This window comes from Blennius ocellaris (assembly GCF_963422515.1).
Source record: "Blennius ocellaris genome assembly, chromosome: 13".
Lineage (NCBI taxonomy): Eukaryota > Metazoa > Chordata > Actinopteri > Blenniiformes > Blenniidae > Blennius > Blennius ocellaris.
The window spans coordinates 26,448,569-26,473,697 of record NC_137662.1 but is presented as its reverse complement, the minus strand read 5'-3'; the positions used below and the strand labels follow the sequence as shown (position 1 = coordinate 26,473,697).

Sequence of the window (25,129 nt, the reverse complement as noted above, 5' to 3'; positions counted from 1 at the left end):
AGACAGAGACAGAAAGAGAGACAGACAGACAGAGACAGAGACAGAGACACACAGAGAGAGAGAGAAAGACAGAAAGACAGACAGACAGACAGACAGACAGACAGACAGACAGACAGACAGACAGACAGACAGACAGACAGACAGACAGAGAGAGAGAGAGAGAGAGAGAGAGAGAGAGAGAGAGAGAGAGAGAGAGAGAGAGAGAGAGAGAGAGAGAGAGAGTCCACTTGTTAGCACAGGTCTGCGAATTGTACAAAGTTGATCAAATAACTGGATTAAATTGAATTGAAACTTCCTGCAGACCAACAAAGATATGACAGGATGCTAATCAGTCTGTTTCTACTGCTTCAGTCATATTTCCACTTACTACTTGAACCTTTTATTATTGTTAATCATGTTTCTGGAATGTTTCCTCCAGCGGACACAGAGATCATGAACAACTTCACAGTGGACTTTATTTTTCAAAAATATATTTAAATATATTGATGCTGCAATTTTTATACTGCATTACAAAATTGTCATATATCGGTCTGATGTCTTACAAACACACAGCAGCTATAAATTACATACAAGCAGTCTGAGAAAACTCAACATTCCTTTTCTTACGATTTGCAATAACATAAAACAGGAAGTTTTCTCCTTACCTCTCTGGAATACTATAATATATATTATAAAGTATTACTAATATTAATAATGCTCATACAATGTCAAAATACATTGGAATTACTATGAGATTCACAATGAGCAAAAAACTAAACATGCATTTATGTTGTTTCTGAGAAACCGAACAAATGGCAGAAACGGGAAAGGTGTATTATATGAAGTTATGTTAATGCACTTATTTTTTCACCAAAATATAATCATTATGGAGCATTTGGAAGTGACTCCTGTCAAAATTCCACATAGAGAAATTATCTTTAAACTATCAGTCTGGATGAAAAAGCATCAAAGCAAACAGCCACCTATTACAGTACATTTTATATTCTGTCTGTTTGGAGGTCATGAAAAATATCCTTGACAAAACATACATACCATTGTTGAACAAACCATGCATTCTTTTTCTCTTTAGTGGGAAAATTATAAATGTGGCTTCAGTGGCGGCTGGTCAATAGAGGGAAATCCAACCAATCAGATCATTTCATGTAGAGACTTTTTAAATGGCCCCTGACCAGAGCTGCTCAGTGATTGGCTGAAAGTCTGTTCTGGTTTGTTGTCACGTGTTTCTATGAGAAGTTGAGATGAAAACAAGCAGGGAGTCTCTGATTATTAACTCTGTCACTTCTCTTCTAATGTACCGGTTTGATTATTAACTCTGTCACTTCTCTTCTAATGTACCGGTTTGATTATTAACTCTGTCACTTCTCTTCTAATGTACCGGTTTGATTATTAACTCTGTCACTTCTCTTCTAATGTACCGGTTTGATTATTAACTCTGTCACTTCTCTTCTAATGTACCGGTTTGATTATTAACTCTGTCACTTCTCTTCTAATGTACCGGTTTGATTATTAACTCTGTCACTTCTCTTCTAATGTACCGGTTTGATTATTAACTCTGTCACTTCTCTTCTAATGTACCGGTTTGAATATTAACTCTGTCACTTCTCTTCTAATGTACCGGTTTGATTATTAACTCTGTCACTTCTCTTCTAATGTACCGGTTTGATTATTAACTCTGTCACATCTCTTCTAATGTACCGGTTTGATTATTAACTCTGTCACTTCTCTTCTAATGTACCGGTTTGATTATTAACTCTGTCACTTCTCTTTTAATGTACCGGTTTGATTATTAACTCTGTCACTTCTCTTCTAATGTACCGGTTTGATTATTAACTCTGTCACATCTCTTCTAATGTACCGGTTTGATTATTAACTCTGTCACTTCTCTTCTAATGTACCGGTTTGATTATTAACTCTGTCACTTCTCTTCTAATGTACCGGTTTGATTATTAACTCTGTCACTTCTCTTTTAATGTACCGGTTTGATTATTAACTCTGTCACTTCTCTTCTAATGTACCGGTTTGATTATTAACTCTGTCACTTCTCTTCTAATGTACCGGTTTGATTATTAACTCTGTCACTTCTCTTCTAATGTACCGGTTTGAATATTAACTCTGTCACTTCTCTTTTAATGTACCGGTTTGATTATTAACTCTGTCACTTCTCTTCTAATGTACCGGTTTGATTATTAACTCTGTCACATCTCTTCTAATGTACCGGTTTGATTATTAACTCTGTCACTTCTCTTCTAATGTACCGGTTTGATTATTAACTCTGTCACTTCTCTTTTAATGTACCGGTTTGATTATTAACTCTGTCACATCTCTTCTAATGTACCGGTTTGATTATTAACTCTGTCACTTCTCTTCTAATGTACCGGTTTGATTATTAACTCTGTCACTTCTCTTCTAATGTACCGGTTTGAAAAAGAAATTTGTCTGAAAAGCTGCAAGTTAGGTTCAACTTTCACCAGAATACTTATTCTTTTGAGGTTTCAAACTCTGACATTTTGAAAGATGAATTGATGTGTTTGAAAATAATCCTGATAAACCTTTAGTTTTCACTAAACTCAGACTAACTAATTTCCAGTCAACCAGCAACAAAACATTCATTTTCTAAAATGGACTTAATGAAGCATGTGCTTGCATTTGTTTACAAGTATGTTAATAAAATTGTCTTTATAAGTGTTTCTATTACGAGCAGTTTCACAGAACTTTAATGTCGCATCGCCCGAAGTGTGTGTGAGTGTGTGTGTGTGTGTGTGTGTGTGTGTGTGTGTGTGTGTGTGTGTGTGTGTGTGTGTGTGGGGGGGGGGGGGGGGGTTATAATGAAAAGCCCCACCTAAGAAAGGTATCACCAGCCGCCACTGCCTGGCTTACTGCTGCTTCACTTGAAAGTATGGTGACTCAGATGTGGTAAACTTCTGACGAAGTAACAAACCTCTGAATGACTTAATCGGGTTGCTTTCTCATAAAACAAAACGCCGACACCCCACAGACAGAAAGCCTGTTTGTCTTTGCCAGCAGTGATCACTGTGGTCAGAACCCTCATTCTTTAAACAAGAGGATTTTCACACGTGCATCTGGGACAGCTTTCATGAGCCGACCAAAATATAAACCCAATTACAAGCAGACTTTGCAGACTCGGGTGTGTCGTGTCAGCCTCACTGATGGGAAGTGTTTGTGTTGAAACCTCCTGAGAGAAAAGCAGCACAGTCCAAAGACCAGCACAAGCTGAAGGTGGGAGACTGCCTCATTAAAACCTGAAACCTTGACAACTCTGTTAATGTAACGTGACTTGATTCATCCTCTCTCTCTAACATTTAACATGCACACTGCAAACACTTTGTTTTAAATCACATGGAAACAACAGGGAAAAGGACATCCCATTTAAAACATGAATATAACAATCGACAAAGAAAATATTGGTGAATATTTATGGGAATGCAACAACACAAGAGTATTCAGTTTAACAGAGTAACTCCTCTGGAGAAAGTCATTGCAACTTTTCAGCCTCCATGTGTTGAATCAGAATTATCATGCCAATATTCACACATGCCAGTGAGTTACTTCTCTTCAACCCATATTGTCAAAAGAGAAAAGACAGGGCAGTCTTTCATTTTTCATAATCCCTCCATTGTGGCAGATTCCATTGGAAGGAGCTACAATGCGAGACCTGCGATCACTGTCATGTCATGACGTTACATACATGCGTCATGACGCCGCCGTTCACAACCCCACCAACATTTTACGCGAACCCTTTGCAGTGGAACTGCAGAGCAGGTTTGGGTCTGGGTACATTTTACCATACTGTATCGTACTCCACCGTGGAATCAAGGGTTATGATTATTCCATAATCATAACGTTTCTTCTTCCACCTGATGTGGCTTCAAGCACTGGTGAACAATAAGACTGAGGATATGCTACCTTCTGTTCACGGAAGGAAAGGGAAGTCCAGTTTGCTGTGGTGGCCCAGAGAAATCATGGAGTTTCTGTTTCTTCCAGCAGCTTCCATCGGTCCCAGATCTGGTCTGTGGAAGAGGGCAGAGAGTGAGGAGGGGAAGCTCCTGTTGATTTATGCTCTTCTTTAGAGAAACTCCCTGGATTCACATGACAGCAGCTCAACCTGGTCGTATGCATGTCTCAGTGGGAGGAAACCTGTATTTCTAATGAAGTCTGGACTGCAGCCATTTCTCAGCATCTGCTCAGGGTTTACACTCAGGGTTCCCCCTCCTTCAGGCCGAGCTCAGGGCTGGCTCTGCCCTTGCCTTCATCACTCTGGGCTGGTGCCAGGCTCCAGCCAGGACTGAACCTCCAGCAGGTCTCCACCTCCCATCACATTCCTTCACTGCTCTTGAGCAGGGAAATCCAGCGTTCACACAAACTCAGAAGGGAAAAATGAGGCTAATGGCTCCTTTATCTCTATCTGCCAAGAAGCCGTCTCTCCAGAAGTGGCCGAGTCTCTCTCAGTTTTAAAAGTCTTTCGCCCTTCATGCTGCTTTTCATTCACTGTTTTTTGCTCCATCTCAGTGAGTTTTTCACTTTTCAAACCAAAAAATCAACACATCAGTCTGAATATTAAGGCACACAAAATTCTACATTAGGCATGTTTGATAAACATTAAAAATGCATACGTTTCTTTCTGGTGAATGTTTCCAGGTGTCTCCCAATGAACTGGTTCATATATCTAAGTGGTGGCTCTCATTGGATTATCTTCTGTTTGGTTGTGAAAAACATGAATAAACCCTTTTTCCAATGGTCCACTGTGTGAAATGAGAAGAAGAAAAATCTATCTGTCATGTCATTTCAAATTTAGATTAACAGCATTCTAACTGACAATGAAGATTCATTTGGCCGTCACTACTGACAGGCTGCTGCTCATGGGAATGGAAGGTGTGGAGAATAGACACCAACTCAGCAGAGGTCCACACCTGCTGTGAAGGTAGGACTGCTCTCACAACAGGAGTACAGTGATCGTATAATCTCACACATGATCATAGAACTGAGAAATCATTGTTGTAACCCAAACAAGTGGAGAACCTCCTGCAAGATATGTGGGCAGACTCCGTCAGTGGCTGGCTGCTGCAGCCGCCGTACAGGAAGGAGCTGCTACCTGCCTAAAGCTTGAGTTCTTTTTTTTACGTAAGGTTTGAGTTCTTTTTTAAATGACAGCTGAACTGGTCGTTTAAAAAAGAACTCAAACCTTACGTAGTCAGAACGACAAAATGAACATAATCCAAGTGCTACTACCTGCTGCTAGGAGTCTGTTCAACAGCAGGAACCCATGTCACACACTGTTTCATTATCACGGTATTGGCACTGTGGCACTGCACATATTGTAATTATTGTAAATATTATTAATACTACTGAATACTTTTCCCCTGTACTTCCATGTGTATATATGCATATCTATCGAATTATCTGCTTATATATACATTGTCTATTCTCTTGTGAGCAACCATCCAGCCTGTCTATTATATTTAAATACTATTTTTATACTAATCTAGTATGTCAAATACTAATAATTTGTGCAATGTTGAGCTGCTGTGCTGACTGAATTCTCCCATGTGGGATTAATAAAGTCCGATCGATCTAATCTTTTATTAAACAAGTAGACTGGAAAACCACGGGTCATTGTTCAAGTCGACTATCAATAAACACTTAAAGGTCAGTGTGCAGATCAACAAAATTATTTAAGAAACTCCAGTGAAACCAGGCCCATCCTATTCGCTTTCAAAAATACACAACCGAACTTTATATTTTATTGATGGCATCTGCTAGTATTTCTCTGCAAACTGATGATTACAAAACACTGTGAATCCAAAGCCATTTCTGAAATTCCACCGTCACAGTAAGGACAAATACAGTAAATGTTACTTGGTTAACAGCAGCGATTGAAGTCCTGTCTCCTGTCGCACATGTCAGACAGATCATTTTTCTCCTCACCTGTAGAGTTGTGGACAGGACATCTTCAGAGGAGTGGAGACGAGTCCCAGGCGGCTCTGATTCCTCAGCTTCGTCTTCCTCATGATGTCCTTCAATCGGCCCAGAGTGTCGTTTTCACTGCGCTGCACATGATACACGACTTCAACATAGAGTGACTAACACACTAGAACAGCAGATAAGTAACCGCTTAAATTAAAGTTCAGCAGCTCAAACAAATGATTTTAAGTCAAAACAGCCAATGTGTAGTTTGACATTTCTTTTTATGAGTTCAGTGAGTAAACTTTATTCTCTTCAGTCGTTAAATACTTTATTGTCCATGGAGGTTTTCCTTGTTCTTTCAAGTCCCTCAGTACTGTTTAGAGCAGGGGGGTCAAAAGTGTGGACCATGAACCACAATCAATTAATTTTTCAAGGTAATATTAAGCACTTATTTAAACGGACTGGTACTTTGCAGAGAAAACTATTACTAGTATGCTGATGTGAACTGAAGCTCGAGCATCAGCAGGTAAAACATTTTAAATAAAGATAGAGCTCAGTAAAGACAGAGCTCAGTAAAGATAGAGCTCAGTAAAGATAGAGCTCAGTAAAGACAGAGCTCAGTAAAGACAGAGCTCAAAGTAAAGACAGAGCTCAGTAAAGACAGAGCTCAGTAAAGACATAGCTCAAAGTAAAGACAGAGCTCAAAGTAAAAATAGAGCTCAAAGTAAAAAAATAGAGCTCAAAGTAAAGATAGAGCTCAAAGTAAAGACAGAGCTCAGTAAAGATAGAGCTCAAAGTAAAGACAGAGCTCAGTAATGATATAGCTCAAAGTAAAGATAGACCTCAGTAAAGACAGAGCTCAGTCAAAATAGAGCTCAAAGTAAAGACAGAGCTCAGCCATTCGTTGCCTGCTTGGTTGAAAAAAAAACACTTAACAGGATAAAAAAGAAAACCTGGTGAAATCTGAGTATTTTACGGTAATTTTACAGTAATTTGAAATGTGAAAAAAATGTCATGCCTCAAAATTTAATCTGTTTTTTTAAAAAGTCTCAGGATTTTCAGGTTTTGTTAAGATATATTTCTATAAACAAAGACTTATCAGTTGTACATCTTTGCACCAAAACAGGAAGTAAAAGCTCTGTAAAGTAAACCAAAGTGAGTTTGACACCCTGTTTTAAAGCACAGTGTCCTCCATTAAATACAACGTGTTGGGCCTGCAGACCAGGAATCACTCCTCCAGGCCCCAAGATGGGATCTCATTCATCATGTGTCACCAGTGAGAGATTCCCTGTAAAGACACCTTCAGTGATTTAGAGTGTTTAGTTTGTGCGCTGTCAACACAGTTTTACTCCTGGATCAGAAATCCTAAGGCAACCCCCTGCTTTGACTACAATCAAGGTTCAAATGAATTGTTCACCAGTGAAAGTCCTCACTGCACTGCCACATGCTTTGAATGAAGAGTTAGTTCATGAAACAGAGCAGAGACTCACCCTGCCCGGAGGGAGGGGCAGCCCCAGGAAGCGGACTTCCCCCTCAGTGGAGCTCCTCCGGTCCAGGCTTGTCCTCCACAGAGGGATGACTGTCAAACCCTCACTGTCTATGCCTGAAACATGAAGCACAGTGTGCCGAGTGCTAAAGTCAAATTCATCCTACAACCTCCAGCTCTTCAGCAGTCTGTTATTACACAGTCATTCTCTACCCACTAAAGATGGAGTGTGTTCACATGCTGGAGGCTCTGCTTTCATCCAGACAAAGGGAGTGAAGGCTGTTATGACACCTGCTGGTGGAAATCATCACAAGAATGTTATTTTTGGCATCTGTCCCGTCTCCGCCCCACTTCTCCAACATACAAACAGCACACATCCTCCATCACATGGACTGTTAGATCAGAGCAGCCTCATAGCACGGATACACATCATTGTTTTGAGAGAACACAACAATCAAGAGCATGGAAGGATTATCTGTACTTGCACTCGCATTTGCCATCCCTTGCTAATAACAACATACACATCTAGCATGCCTACTATACTCGTGATAGAGATGGTGCAGGCAGATTGTTCGACACCTCTTTACTGCCTCCCATCCCTGATAACCTATCAACTTTTTCTCCAGATCCCATTTCCTGTCCACCAGAGGAGGAGCCAGGGCATTCCAGACTCCACAGGACACGGTGTGTTCCCATCAAGAGCAGAATGCCAGGAATTCCAACTGTGTCCCCGTCCAGTCATAATATCAACCATCAGCTGCTCCGGCAACATGAACAACATGAACCACTCCAACAACATGAACATGAACAACATGAACCACTCCAACAACATGAACATGAACAACATGAACATGAACAACATGAACATGAACAACATGAACCACTCCAACAACACAAGAGCAGCAATGACATAAGGAGAGGTTACTGAGCTCGCCTCACATGGAGCTGCGATCTGGTGACCAGCAAACTAGAACAGGAGGGGTTGGTTCAGTGTGTGTGTGTGTGTGTGTGTGTGTGTGTGTGTGTGTGTGTGTGTGTGTGTGTGTGTGTGTGTGTGTGTGTGTGTGTGTGTGTGTGTGTGTGTGTGTGTGTGTGTGTGTGTGTGTGTGTGTGTGTGCGCGCCTGTCTCTCCCGTTGTGTTTCCAATCATCCCTCCTTGGTGTGTCAATGACCCTCATGTGATTCACCAGTGTTTACTCCCTCCCTCCTCCGGAGTATAAAGGCGTCCTCCCCTCATACAGTATTTGTATTGCCAGATCGTCTTGTTTGCCCCGTCACTGACGTCCAGCAGTTCCTGGTTTTGTTGCTTTGTGATTGTTGTGTTTCGACCTCTGTTTGTCGTTTGGATTCTCTCTCACCAAGCACTGTGGACATCTTTGCCTCCAGATTTTCAAAATGAATGTTTTGAACTCTATTCTAGATTCAAGTCTGAATGTGGGTCAGCCAAACTCGTGACATTATAGTCTGGGTATTAACCTGTGCGTTAGAGTGTGTTTGTGGGTAAACCTGCAGGAGCGTTACCTGTCCTGGGAGCCGTGAGTGGGCAGCGGCTGACCTCTGGGATGGTGGTCAGGTCTGACAGGGTCCCGCTGGGCGACAAGCACTCACTGTGAGAGGGAAGGTCCTGGAAGCCTAATCTGGCTGCACCGCAGCTACAGTGCTGCTGGAAAAAGCCCTGGAAAAACAAAAGCAGTCCAGCTCCTGTATTCACGAAGCATCCTGAGGCTAAAAGTAGTCCGTAGTGACGTCACTCTTGAGAAAAATCTTAGAACTCCTCAAAATTTAAGGTTTTTCTGAGAATTGTTCCTTCCAAAGAAAAAAATAATTCACAAAGCATCCTAAGCCCTTAGAGCACTCCTAAGGTGGAAAACCACTAAAGTAGCAAGGAGAAGTGAGTGGTTGGTGGTGCTCAGACACTGAGAGAGTGAGAGAGTGAGAGAGTGAGTGGTTGGTGGTGGTCAGAGGGTGAATGTAGTGAGAGAGTGAGTGGTTGGTGGTGGTCAGAGGGTGAATGTAGTGAGAGAGTGAGTGGTTGGTTGTGGTCAGAGGGTGAATTTAGTGAAAGAGTGAGTGGTTGGATGTGGTCAGAGGAGTCGATGGTGCAAAATAGCATCCTTGCTTCTCTCAGCCAGTCTGCTCCAGGGCAGCTGTGATTACAGACGTAGTTTACCATGATTGAGTATGGATACATGAATAATGCATGCAAAGTGTATTTGAGTGCCATATAAAACCAATGCATTTTCAATATTAATCATAGATTAAAAGGAGAAGTAACCTCTTTGGCCTTTGTCATCCGTCCATTCCTCTGCAGACTGCAGATCTGCCGCTGCAGACGCAGGTTGGTGTCCTGCAGCTGTCCAATCTTCTCAATCAGTTGGCAGATGTGCTCCAGGTAACCCAGGCCTGAGCCCAGAGGGTTGAAACTGGCTGGCTGGGCCTGTGGTGGGAGGCGGTACAGTTCTCATTACAGTGAGGAACAAGTAGGAAACAAACACCTTCATAAACCTGTGAACTGTAACAAAGGCTCACTCTCTCTCTCTTTTCTTTATTGGCACCTTAGAGTCATGGATTAGAAAGGGCAGCGGCAGAGATAGTGATGAAGAGAGGGCAACAGCCACCCACAACGTGTATCTAAAGCCTGTGATGAAGAGACGTGGACAGACGGTGGGTTGTTTGTCTCATGGTGCAGGACAGGAACATTTTCCTTATTTCAGTGAATGTAGAAATGTAACATTTGATCTGTTTATGATTGAATGCACCAACATTCCTAAAACCATCGCAACAAAACCAGGATATGAGCTCAGGTTTGGTGTTTTCCTCCTTTCCCATGCAGTTGACAGTGAGACTGCAGTGGAAACAATGGATGGACAGGCTGAAATGCTGACATCACTCACTTCTGTTTTTACATTTTTTCTGTAGCACTTTGAGGTTGTTTAAATGTAAAGTGCATTATAAATAAAGCATATTATCATTATTTATTATTACTTCATCTGATGGACAAACACACTATGAAGGTGGGCCGCAAAAAAATAACTTAGTTTACTAAAAACATCTTAAATAGATGTTAACAGAACAAGGTCTACTTGTTCCTTTAAATAACTCCTGATCACACATAGGGTTGACGATAACATATTTTGCAGTCATACATCACTCGAACACAACCAGTTCTAATGCGAATAATTGGATAAAATCACAAGATTGATTGTGATTAAAATATTTTCATTGCCTTCAACACATTGTCTCAGAATGCCAGTGAGATATATATATATATATATATATATATATATATATATATAGATGGCCAGTTCAGCAGATAGCATCTCATCCTCACAGGGTGCAGGGTCGGGTGTGTAACCTCCTGGGACTTACAGCAGTTACATTATTTAGACTGGAACTGATCTTATCCACAGCATCACAGAGACCACTGGGGGGTGGGAGTGGGGGGGCCGGAAGACAGGCTGAGGTATAGAAATACCCCTGATGTACATGCTCAGATGCATTTTAAAACACACGCACACACACACACACACACACACACACACACACACACACACACACACACACACACACACACACACACACACACACACACACACACACACACACACACACACACACACACACACACACACACACACACACACACACACACACACACACACACACACACACACAACCAGCAGAGCCTTTTGGGAACTATCATGCTGAACTCAAAGCTAAATGCTAGCAGTCTTCTCACAGCTGGATGAGAAAATTAAGGATACCCTTCCATTACAAATTCTAAACTTGGGTTTCCCTAGTTGATTACAGATGGTCAAGTTGTGCAAATGTTTCACAGCCTCCTATCTGTCAAACAATCCTGGATATGTGTTCTTCATTTTTGGATTAGAAGACAAACTTCTGGCCCAGTAAACAAACCTTAAACAACCTGAATAATTTTAGAATTCCAATTTCTCAATTGAATAAGAAAAGACTGTTAACATAAATACATGTTTAACCTTAGACATGCATTGTCTCCAAAAAACATGTCTATGATTGGCCTTTAAAGTGCATGTTTTCACAAGTTCACAGCTAACAGTAAGCTACTGGGATCAGAAAGTGTCTTATTATGTCCTGCAGATGCAGCCAACCACAGTTAAGAGGAGGTGCTAACTGCTACAGGAGCCAGCAGGAAGTGCTAACTGCTACAGGAGCCAGCAGGAGGCGCTAACTGCTACAGGAGCCAGCAGGAGGCGCTAACTGCTACAGGAGCCAGCAGGAGGTGCTAACTGCTACAGGAGCCAGCAGCTCCTTTCCAGCCAGGACAACAACCGAACTCCTTCATCAAGACATCAAGGAAGTGGAAACAACCAACTGGGCAAATACCTGAGATTCCTTCAACCTGATGCTAGAATAGAACTGTTTAACTTTATGAAGATGAGTTGATTCTATTACACTAATTGAGTTCTATAGATCATGATATTAGAGTGTATTACAATGATTGAGGTCTCTTGATAATGATAGAATGATAGAAGAAGTAGAGGAACTATGTCCTTCAGCCCACTTTAAATTGACTCCTGTCATGAAATACATTCCTTCTGTTATTGAGTGTTTATGAAATGTCCTTAAAAATAGTGTGAGAGGAATGTTCCTTCAGTGAGCTGGAGCATGCATGTGTTGTCGTCTCACTGCTAATCAGCTGAGGAATTAAAACCACAAACATCCAGGATCTTCCTTTTATGAGAATTCATACTGAACAGGTCTTTATGTGTATTCCATGACAAACTGCAGCACAGAGGAAGGTTCATGTGGCAGCAGGTGAGTAAACCATTGAAGGTCGGCACATATCTGAGGATAGAAAGATCCAATATTCCTCTACTGTCTAAAAAGTTCCATTTACCTGGACAAGAATAACATCATTAGCTGTGATGACAGATGCTGATGGTGGTGGTGGGGGGACCACTCTGCCGTCTGTCAGCAATGTACCCCTTCAGATGGTCATGTCAGGCCACTAAAAGTCACTACCACATGCCTTTACCTCACAGAGGCCCCAGAGAACCTTCATCTGGACAAGTATGTGAGCGATTTCAGTTATTTGACACTTACTTCATACCTGCAGAGAGCCGAGCTTCAGGCTGAGGAAACAGTGATGTTTCAAAAGACAGAGGGTCAACACAGTACTAAGAGGGACATCTGCAACCAATCACTGCAGATGAACAAGTGTTGCATGACATACGGGTTCATGAAAACGCCGTACTGCACTGTAGTGCACCTTACCACCCTTTCAGAAGTGAGTTTGACTGAGGTCTTGGTAATAAGCTTGTCTTCAGAGGCCTTCAATTTGGCCACAGGACATCTCCTGCTTGAAAAAAGAAAGACCTGCTGTGCAGACACGTGCATTGTGCATGTGCTTCCAGTTCGTCAAAGTGAATTTATTGGTAGACAGCTAATTTTATCCAAATGACTATTTTGTCATTGTCAAAACAATAACATTTCTTGAAGTGATGCTTAATAGTTGAAGGTCAAACAGGAAGGCTAAAAAGCATGAGAGCCTTTATCTCCCTCATAACTAACAGAGCCTAATCCAAACCACATGTCATCCACATGTTTAGATGTTCATAAACTTGTGGTCACACAGCTGTCAGAGCAAAAGATCATGAAACATGCATGAACAGAAGATTTCTCTTGGAAATCACTGAGAAAAACTAGATTTTCAATTTTAATTATACAGTATTTATTGAATTATGGAAGTCTGTGAAACCCTGCTCAGACGGCTGCCTCCGCGACCCGGCCCCGGATAAGCGGCAGATGATGGATGGATGGATTGATTGAACTGGGGAAAGAAAAAAACTTACTATGGTCCATGAGAAGATGACTTGCTCTCTGTACAATGAAGGACGTTCTACATCGAGCATACATTCAACTGCTCATAAACTGGATAACAAGATGAGCTGCTTGACCTTCAGAAGGTGCTTGCCATAAATAAAAATAATAATGTTTCATTGTGTTTCTATTTTACTGACTCAAATGTCTCCAGTATTCGATCACAGATCATAAACTTGAGATCTGATGTTTGTATCAGGGCGAGTAGTCATCTGGGTGATATTGACGCTGTGCAGCTCCTCCAGGGCTATGCTACTGTTAGCATGCGGTGATATGTAAACAACAGTGATGAGGATAGCAGAAAACTCACATGGCATGTAGAACAGCCGGCATTTAACAGCCAGTTACTCCTAGTCCAGAGAGTAGTAAGAACCCAGAGTGTCGGTAGCCCTGCACCAGTTGTTGTGGATGTAAACACACACTCCCCCGCATTTATTTTTGCCGGACATGGTTGTTCGATCTGCTTGATGAATGGAATGCTCTGCCAGTTCGATAGCCGTGTTCCAGGCGGGGCTGTCTCGCCAGGTCTCCTTGATCATCGTCACATAGTTCTTCGGGACTCGGTCCTGAGTCTTAATTCGTCCATCTTGTTGACAAGTAAACATGAGTTGGCAAGGAAGAGACTCGGAAGGGCTGGTCTGTGCGGGTTAGCCTTCAGGGTCCCTACATCCCTGTTACGTCTCAGCAGGGGGATGATGGTCTCTCTGGCGTGGTATCTCCGGAGGGATGAAATCCTCGTTTTCCATACCAGAGTGTTGGCGTGGAGCTCTGATTTCAAGAAGTTTAGCTCGTCCATATTTCAATTGTGCACTGAGTGCATGGAAAAGTGGGTAAAAAACATATAAAAACAAAAGAAAGCTGCTGCTAAAGTGAGAGCACTAAGCCGCAGCCTCTACCTGCGACGCAATCATGCATCATCATTTTCCCAGTGATGCCAAAACAATAACATTAAATCACATAATTCTCACTATATATGGTTGCTTACTGCTCCTAAATATCTTTGTTTTACACAGGATTTCCTTGTTTAATAATAAAACCTTTTTAAAACATCCTGAGATCAGTGCCCATGTCCCTCCTACTCTATAGGAAGTCAGTGAGGAGTGATGGAGAGTCCCAATACTGAGAACTGCACTGTGTTTATGAGATAAAGCCTGATCTGAAGTATAGTGTCACCAGTTCATCAAAGTTCCTAACCCTAACCCTAACCATTTTGTAGGATCAGCCAAATGCGCTGACTGTTTAAACTTTTAACCACTTTTTTTTAATCTCCAAAATGTTTGTTTCTCTTGAGTGGCCCAATTACTCTTTCGGAGAAAAGTGCCATTAGATCACCCTAAAATTTTATTCGGGCAATGCAATTAAATGATTATGCCTGTTAGGTGATGATGAAGCTGTGATGGTTGGTGAGACACAGTTTCTCTTACCTCACTGAGTCTGCAGCATTCCTCCATGTACTCCTCCAGGCTGTCGCCGGCGGCTCTGGTCTTCACGCAGCCATTGTTCATGGCATCCTCATAGGTTTCTGGGCAGCAGTGGTTCCCCGGCCTGCTGGTCTCTGAGTAGGTCTGTGGGAGCTGCTCTGATGTCTGCCACTGCGCTTCTGGAGATGGAGGTCTGCTCGGCTCCACCTCCTCACTGGTGTGATGCTCTGCTGTCACACATAATGAGCTGAATCCATTGGAAGACCAGAACACGTTGTTCTGATTGTCCACTGTTGTACTCAAAGTGTTTCTCACTGAGTCCTGTGTGCCTGTGTCAGTCTGAGTCAGTGGATCCAGCTGTTTTGGGAGGGGGTGGGGTTCCAGGGCTCCCTGTCTAGAGACAAAGGAGGACTCCCGGCTGTGGACCACAAAGCTCTGCTCAGATCCTGTTGGAGTGGATGGAGAGTTGGCCCCACTAGGCAGCTCCACTCCAGAGTCCTCAGACTCAAACTTGTACAAGCGTGGGAGATGAGAGTTTAAAAAAAGAGCTGACAGGTAGGACGAGCCGGACTCCAGCCCAGGCTTTCCTCGGGCCTGTTGGTGACCATCCTCCCTCGATGCTGTGGAGGGATCTGACATGTCCTTGTCGCAATTTGAGATGGTGGAGACAGTGGACACGGAGTCGTCAGACATCAGGACGTTCTCGTGGAAGTTACTGAGGAGCTTCATTTTGGTCAGGACAACTTTACTGTCTTGAACTGCATCTCTGTCTGCTTTACCTGAGGAAACAAAGAGCACACTTTAGTATTGAGCCCTGCACTGTCATTCTTTCAGCAGGTAACTGAAGATATTTTTTAAAAATACCATGGACATAAAACCAAAAAACTTCAGTAATTTCTTTACTTTGAAATTCTTTTTACTGATGCACTTTTGGGGGTAACACATTGGTTAAAACCAGAAAAAAAACAATGCTGTCAATTGATAAAGAAACACAAACACAGTATTCTCTTCTCTTAATTTGGGATATATTCATATCACATGGTGAGAAGAGCTTATGAGAGAAATGGTTTTCAGTAAGGGATGTAATCCTTTGACAGGACACAATAAGTCCTGGTCACTGAGCAAGGATGTTTTTGTTCTTGTTCTGATTAAAGGTTTGTGTTATAAAGTGTAATTGAGTAATTAAATCAGTGCCAATCCTTGTCAAAATTTATTAGACAAGATAAACATCTTGTCTAATAAATTTAGATCATATCATCTCATGAAGTCAGCATTACATACAAGTCTGTAATTTTCTGCCAGCATTCCTTCCTGGCTTTGGATGTGGCAACAGTGGTGGTTATCGCCTGGCTCATGTGTTTGAATTATCCTTATTCTCCTTTCAGTAAGCTGCTCTTCAGGGTTTGTTCATGTCTGTGATTGGTCAGACATGGGAAACTCCGTCCCTTTCATGTGCACATGCTCTGATCCCAAAGGGAAATCTTGGATCTAATCACAAAGTTCATAACCATCCATAACATTCCATAACATAACACAATGTTACGTAACGATCCATAACGATCCATAACGATCCATAACGTAACGTAACGTAACGTAACGTAACGTAACGTAACGTAACGTAACGTAACGTAACGTAACGATCCATAACGTAACATAAGGTAACGGCCCATAATGTAACAGTCCATAATGTAACAGTCCATAATGTAACGTAACGTAACGTAACGTGACGTGACGTGACGTGACGTAGCATAACATGACGATCCATAACGTAACATAACATAACATAACATAACGTAACATAAGGTAACGGCCCATAATGTAACAGTCCATAACGTAACGTAACCGTAACGTGACGATCCATAACAGTCTATAATGTAACGTAACCGTAACGTGACGATCCATAACAGTCCATAACGCAACATAATGATCCAGAAATGATCTCCACCTCTGCTGCCTGGCGTTCTCCAGCTTCTCTCCACTAGTTTATGTTTCACTTCAGGAGTCTTGAGCCTCAGGCTCTTTATTTACTTTTAATTTGTGATTGTTCAGACGGGGAGATGGAGGATGTCCTCACTCAAGCATCCCGTAACTCTGGAATACGTGCAGTTGCCGTGCGGATGGTGCACACAGGTTGCGCGGTCACAAAGGGTCGGAGTGGACACCGTGCACGGACATGGATGATGATTTTGATGTCACGAGTACATCACATAATTGTGGACATTGGTAGCATGAACCGGCCTTTATGGAACTGTACTGTAATACTAGGTACCTCAACAGAGGGGTTATGGAAAATCGTAACCGTTGGATACGATACTCTGAGTACCATCCATAACGTTAGTCAGTGGAGATGCAGAAAAGTTTATTTTATATATTTTCAAATAAATGTTATTTGAAAAATATATTTATGGCTTGCCCCCATGCACCGCTAGTGGGAGCTTGTGTCCCACTAGCAGTATGAATGCCACAGTTTTAGAATGACTGATTTAATTGATTAATGTTGGGCAGATTGATCACCAGATCTTTTTTTAAGTATACAATTTTTTTGGTTTCCATTGTAAACACATTTTGTATTGAAGAACGATTCCTGTTCTATCAGAACCACACCAGTGCAACATGACGGTGCCTCAGTGAAATCCAAAGACTGCTGTTTATAGGAACCTGCACTCCTTCACTGGAATTCCTCAGGACACAAATCATTAGTCAGTGTCTCACCTGAACCTGCAGCTCCACTTCAGACCATTACAGCGAGCAGTCACACATGTCCGCTCCTCTTTCTGACTGCAGGAAATCTGATATGTCAGTCAAGTCACATTTTTTTCAACCAATATTTCCCTTGAATTGAGGGAGATTTAAGGAGAAAATACAAAGCTTTCCTTCTTCCCTCAGGGTAATGCTGCAGCCCTGATCCATTGTGAGAGGGTCTTTCATGTAGTTGAAATGAAAGTGCAGCTGAGCAGCAGTAGATGTGAAAATATTTCCACAGAGCAGGATCACACCTCCACATTGTGATAGACTGGGTGACTCCCTGGAGCTTATTTGGAGGTGTTGCCAAGGCAAATATAAGATTAAAAGTTCTTTGAAGTGTTCAGTCCAGTGCTCTTATCCTCTTTGGGAGGAACCGAGAAGGTTATCGTCCATGCAGAGCCACTTTCTTCACAGGTTATTGAGCAAATCTCAATTAAACCTGATCAATAGGAGGCAAAACAATTCAAAGCAAAATTAGTGATGCAGTTCATATGTGTTTGTTTGGCCAGTCACTTTAAATATGGCTGTGGGAATCCTGTGAAGGTGGAGGGTGGCAGAACTTGGTGAACAGTCAGTGTTTTCTTTTTCTGTGGAATGGAAGACCTCTCCCAGTGTAATCATGAAAACTGACCAACACATCATTATACCCCAAACAACATATCATTATACCCCAAACAACATATCATTATACCCCAAACAACATATCATTATACCCCAAACAACACATCATTATACCCCAAACAACACATCATTATACCTCGAACAACACGTCATTATACCCCAAACAACACATCATTATACCTCGAACAACACGTCATTATACCCCAAACAACACATCATTATACCTCGAACAACACGTCATTATACCCCAAACAACACGTCATTATACCTCGAACAACACATCATTATACCCCAAACAACACATCATTATACCTCGAACAACACGTCATTATACCCCAAACAACACATCATTATACCCCAAACAACACGTCATTATACCCCAAACAACACGTCATTATACCTTGAACAACACGTCATTATACCCCAAACAACACGTCATTATACCTCGAACAACACGTCCTTATACCCCAAACAACACGTCATTATACCTCGAACAACACGTCATTATACCTTGAACAACACGTCATTATACCCCAAACAACACGTCATTATACCCCAAACAACACGTCATTATACCTTGAATAACACGTCATTATACCCCAAACAACACGTCATTATACCCCAAACAACACGTCATTATACCTCGAACAACACGTCATTATACCCCAAACAACACGTCATTATACCTCGAACAACACGTCATTATACCCCAAACAACACGTCATTATACCTCGAACAACACGTCATTATACCCCAAACAACACGTCATTATACCTTGAACAACACGTCATTATACCCCAAACAACACATCATTATACCCCGAACAACACATCATTATACCTCGAACAACACGTCATTATACCCCAAACAACACGTCATTATACCTTGAACAACATGTCATTATACCCCAAACAACACGTCATTATACCTCGAACAACACATCATTATACCCCAAACAACACATCATTATACCCCGAACAACACATCATTATACCTCGAACAACACGTCATTATACCCCAAACAACACGTCATTATACCTTGAACAACATGTCATTATACCCCAAACAACACGTCATTATACCTCGAACAACACATCATTATACCTCGAACAACACGTCATTATACCCCAAACAACACGTCATTATACCCCGAACAACACATCATTATACCCCAAACAACACATCAATATACCCCAAACAACACATCATTATACCCCGAACAACACGTCATTATACCCCATACAACACATCATTATACCCCGAACAACACATCATTATACCTCGAACAACACGTCATTATACCCCGAACAACACATCATTATACCCCAAACAACACATCATTATACCCCGAACAACAATTCAAAGGTGGAGAGTGACGGCGAGGACCAAAACAGGATTTTGCGATTATGACTGCTCTCGTCCTCACTTTTAAACTTAGTCCCCTTGACCTGTCCTCATGCAGACCTGTCCTAGTGCAGACATGTCCTAGTGCAGACATGTCCTCATGCAGACCTGTCCTAGTGCAGACATGTCCTAGTGCAGGTCCTAGTGCAGACCTGTCCTAGTGCAGGTCCTAGTGCAGACATGTCCTAGTGCAGACCTGTCCTAGTGCAGACATGTCCTAGTGCAGACCTGTCCTAGTGCAGACCTGTCCTAGTGCAGACATGTCCTAGTGCAGACCTGTCCTAGTGCAGGTCCTAGTGCAGACCTGTCCTAGTGCAGACATGTCCTAGTGCAGACATGTCCTAGTGCAGACCTGTCCTAGTGCAGACATGTCCTAGTGCAGACCTGTCCTAGTGCAGACCTGTCCTAGTGCAGACATGTCCTAGTGCAGACATGTCCTAGTGCAGACCTGTCCTAGTGCAGGTCCTAGTGCAGACCTGTCCTAGTGCAGACATGTCCTTGTGCAGACCTGTCCTAGTGCAGACATGTCCTAGTGCAGACATGTCCTAGCACTGGTTGTGCTCTCCCGTCTTCACAGCTTCATTACTAGTCACTGGTTAAAGAAAGTGACTTGTTGTTTTCCACTGGTTAAACTGTTAGAAAGATCTGAAGCTGCAATCCCTGATCGACTCTATATGCAAAGTACTCATTAACCTGGTGTGTAAAATGTGGAATGTCTTCACCACCTCACCTTTTCCCTGGTGCACCTCTGCATCAAGGTCCAACACTGGTGACCATGTGGGTGGTGCATCTAATGAACTGATGGAGGAGCTTTTATGACCCCACCAACAGCTTCACACACTGTCCCACTCACTCCTCTGGCATGGTGGAGCAGCACTGAACAGGTGGAGCACTGAACAGGTGGACCACCCAAAGGGGGGGTAGCCGATCAAAACAAATAAATAAGAGGAAAAAACAACAGATACTGTGTTTGGCCTCCTGCCCTACCAGCACCATGCCAGGGATCTCACAAGACTGTTCATCATCACTCAGTTTAATTTTGAAGATAAAACTTTCTGCCAAAACTTTATTTGCCCTCCATTGAAGGAAAACAAGATGAAGTGAGAGAGAGAGAGGGGCAGAGACTCTTTAGAACCCTGGAGTTGGTCTCTCACTCTGACCCAGCTGGACCAGCAGGATCTGGTTGTGCATACGACTTTCGTTGGATTTGAGCCTTCACCAATTTCAGTAGGAAATCCACACAAGTCTTCCTCCTCCACCCTTTCATACACCATCGCTTATTTGAGAGTGTATGGGTTCAATTGGGGTGAAATCGTATAACCAAATTTCTTCAAAATAAAAGTTCTTGTTGGTGAAAACCTTCAAAATGTATATTTTTTTCAATATTTAAATGGTGTAGAGGCCATGATTGGGTGAGAGGCCATGATTGGGCCGACCCCGATGGACCAGAGCGTGGGGTCACGACCCAGGCTACTTGCAGCTTCATTGACATTATTTTTCATTAGAACTGCCTCACACTGTGCTGACCTTGTGTATAGAGAAAGGAAACAGACCTTAGCTTGGATTTCCTGGGTGCAACGCTCCAGGCGGTGTTGTCTGCTCTGATATTCAGTAACTTAAGTAACAACACCCTCATCTCACCACGGAGGCTCACTAGAATTTAGGACAGCCTAAATGAGGTGAAGTGTGGAGGACATGAAGGTTAAAAATGTGAAGTTGGGTTTGGTCCTTTTGGCTGCATACAGTGCAGACATACTGAGGTTTGTGCTCTGTATAGGCTGAAGAGCTCTTTTCCTGTGTTTTCTGGAAAAACAGCCCACTACGGACAGCTGTTTCCATTAGAACGTCAATGACTGACACTCCTTCTTCCCTCTGACCTCACTAGTCCCAGACGGTGACACCCGCTTTGTTGTTTTGTCCATGGCAGAATAAATTATAGTGTTTAGCCTCTCTTGGACACTCCCTCTGAAGCCACTCAGTCATGCTGATTTGGAATAACCAGTCATATAAACAACAGCTTTAAATACAGACAAATTACACAACCCAGCTGGCCAAAGCTTCAAGGATCCAGTGCATGGCTACTTCAGACACATTTTAACATCTTGCTCTCTGCAGGATATTTTTAACACACAAGTGTTTACAATCATTGGTTCCCAACCTGGAGTCCAGGACCACCTTCAGGGGCTGCAAGATACGGCAGAGTGGCTCCAGGCTTCGTCTGCTCTGAGGTCATCAAGACTGGATATGGACATGGCAGAGAAAACCACAAGACTACAATCTGGAGCCCAATATTTTGAAGGCTTGTGTGTGCGTGTGTGAAGACCTGCTTACTCTGAATGCTCCTGCACATCAGTCCTCTAATTCCTCTTATTTTACCATTGAATCTTTCCCTTCCCATTGAGTTTACACATATCCTCCTTAATTAGTTTTCTTTGTTTGTTTGTTTCCATTTAATGTTATTTTTAACTTAGCAGTGAGACACAATAACAGCCAGCGAGCTTGTCTGTGTGGTTTTGACTGTATTTCCCAGAATGCTTTGCTTCTTGATGGCGCAGTCTTCCTTGTGGTGATGCGCTCGGGCAAACTCTATAGTAAACATTGTCCAGTATTGTAGAAAATGGTTACTATCCTCAAATTATTTCAAAAAAATGTTATTCACCATTGTGACTGTTGATATGGTGCTCTTTAAGCATCAATGGTTTTAATGGGATGGTCTGTGCTGGACTGGCTATTCATTCTCAGAAGCTTCCCTGGGATGAGCAAGGACTCATAGAATCTGGTAGTAGTGACATCTAATCTCTGGGATGAGCGAGGACTCGTATAATCTGGTAGACTCGAGGACTGTGTTAGCACTGACATCTGATCACCATCGCTGGGTAAAGAATGGATAAGACTCAATAGGTGCTTCTTACCACTATGAAGAAACTATCAACAGTGTTTTGGAGAAACAGGTATCCTTATGGGATTAAGAAAAGCAGAGTTATTTTCAGTGACAGAACAGAATTCATTTGCATGGCTCAGGAAAGTGACCCTAACCCTGAATAAACACAGAAACGTTTAACCCGAATAACAAAATGTTGTTTCTTCAGAGCCAAACATCAAACCTTCTGCCTTTGAAAAGTTTACCTACGGTTTAATAAAGTAACCTTGACCTTGACCTGCCTTCTCACTGTTTTCCTTCTCTGCTGTTCATTGCATGTTAGTTGACGTGACTCACCAGCAGACAATGAGATGGAATCATTTCAACACACACTGAAGTCATCCACACTTCTTTGGTGACCCCTCACTGCCCCCTCCACCCTCCATCCTCCCCAGGCTCTGTGTGAGCTGGACAGGAGTCTCTGGTCTCGCTCTGCCTCGGCCCCAAACAACACAAACACAGAATCCATCCTGTAATTGTCTGCCCAGGCTGACTCAGCATGTTTCCAGCCTCCATGCTTGAGTAAACCTCACAACATATAATTACAGAGTCCATCTTCCCGCCCCCACTCCGACTCATCCTCAAGCTCTTCTGTTGGAAAACATCCTTCAGCTGTTTCCGCTCAGACTCACTCACATTTCAGGCAGTGCCACCATTTCCACCAGAGGCCTTCCTGCTGTTCGGGGCTGAAGGTGCCAGAGTGGATGAAGTGGATTCTCTCTCTTAAAGCCTCAGGTCTGACGAAGAGAACAAAGCTCTGCACTGCCCGGAAGGCAAGAGGGAAAACACAGCCTCTTCCCAAGGCTATTAAAGCCAGACCTGCAGGATCCTCCTCAACACTGATTCAAATAATCATTTCACTCAAAATGAGAGCCACACAAACTCAGCAAAGCCTCACCTGGCTCTTCAGCCTTTCAACTCTTCTAATATTACAAGTGGCAGAGGATTGCAGGCGACTGAATCAGAGGCTGTTTGGGACAGGGGGGTCAAACATGCAGCCCGTGGATCAAAACCTTAATAGTCCAACAGGATGGAACAACATTATAGGGTTTATCATCATAAGCCCGAGAAGTGGAGTGATGACAGCTCAGAAGGAAGTCCGGAGGTTTCTCCAGGTGGTGATGCGGGGTGTCGATGATGAGGAGGGACTGTTGATTCAGTCGTCCTCTCAGATCTCCAATAAAGGAGGTCATAAACAAGCTGAGACAGGCCAGGTACTTGAACAGCTCAGGCATGTAGCGGGTCTGGGTGGTCAGCGGGTGCTGCAATGGAGAACTCATACACTTCCTATTGTTCTGGTAGAACCTTCAACTTTCAGTCTGCAATTCAAGATGTCTTCATATGTATGTATATATATATATATTCTTAGAAAACCGAAATAAAAAGATTTGGAGAAAAAAATAGGGAACTGTGAACCCCCATTACTGTTCATACAAAGTAGCATGAACTCATGTCTTCATCTTTTTAATTGTATGTTCAGTCCTCACTTAGCAGAATCACACCTATACGCACATGTTTATATGTACACACACACACACACACACACACACACACACACACACACACACACACACACACACACACACACACACACACACACACACACACACACACACACACACACACACACACACACACACACACACACACACACACACACAAATGTTAAAAATAAAACCTGTAACAATCAGCCATTATAACCATCTCATTCACATGAGATTGCACAACCTCAAATCCTCCAAACTGCTGCAATGTGGCGTCTTGCTGATTTGAGCAGCATGAACTTCTACAGTGAGAGCGATTCAATCTAATCTTGCTCCTTTTAAACTGTCATACATCCAACAGGCAGGTGCCATGATGAAGACACAATCACTGTTACTAACGCACCTTTCAGTGCTCATAATGTTATGGCTGATCAGTGTATTGCCTATTCAATAACGTATCAGACCTGTGTGTGTGTGTGTGTGTGTGTGTGTGTGTGTGTGTGTGTGTAGTGTTCAAAGTGATTTTAGTGAAATGTGGTGTTTCAGTGATTTCTTTTCTTGAGTCTTAATGTTTATGTTTCTCCCTCAAAGATAAAAGCTCCTCCTCTCTGTCACATTTCATTTATTATCTCAAATAAGTAAAATGTGGGGGGAAAGAAACACCAAACCTACTTTTGGAAATCTCTCAACAGTCAATGTGAGTCACTTGTAAAAGAGTCCAGGTCATACATGTGAAGATGTTCACTCACCTCATGGATTCCTAATGTGTGAGTAACGCCTGCAGCCCTCTCTGCAGAGTAATCCCCTCTATTTCAGAATTCCTCCACAGTGCATATATAACATATACCAGCTCATATCACAGCTGGTTGGACTCAATGTTTGGGGAACAGTTTCACGGCGGACCATCCTTGTAACAACACAGATCAGATTTCTCTGGCTGATGTCGTGTTGCAGATTGGAGAAAGACCTTGTTTTTTCATGCGAGTTGAGCTCCCAAGACACCCTCCTCCTCTCTCTTGCTCCCAAACACTGATAGAACCACAGCAGAAAAACACAAGAGCTACTCCCTGCTGCACTGTACAGTGTCAGTCTTATCTTCACAATGGTCCTCTTCTTCCAGCTCCAACTTACACAGCAAACAATGTGAGCGCTGTGGTTCGGGGGCTTTCCCTCAAAGCAGAAACAATGTGGAGATTTATCACCCCTCCCACAACAAGACTGATGAGATTTGCTACGCGGCAGGTGTGTCACCTCATACTGTAAA

The 25,129-nt window shown here is 42.6% G+C and overlaps 1 protein-coding gene across 1 annotated transcript in view; it reads right to left on the bottom strand.

The window, feature by feature from the left end:
* Positions 1–2,725: 2,725 nt before the first annotated feature.
* LOC308138717 (uncharacterized protein) overlaps positions 2,726–25,129 on the bottom strand; it is a 23,586-nt gene continuing 1,182 nt past the window's right edge. The window contains exons 2-7 of the mRNA XM_080507940.1: positions 14,695–15,470; positions 9,684–9,845; positions 8,930–9,083; positions 7,413–7,525; positions 5,944–6,065; positions 2,726–4,028 (exon numbers count right to left, since the gene is read on the bottom strand). Of these exons, the coding sequence (XP_080364066.1) occupies positions 3,932–4,028; positions 5,944–6,065; positions 7,413–7,525; positions 8,930–9,083; positions 9,684–9,845; positions 14,695–15,470 (1,424 nt within the window). The 3' untranslated portion in view covers positions 2,726–3,931. The remainder of the gene's footprint in view (positions 4,029–5,943; positions 6,066–7,412; positions 7,526–8,929; positions 9,084–9,683; positions 9,846–14,694; positions 15,471–25,129) is intronic.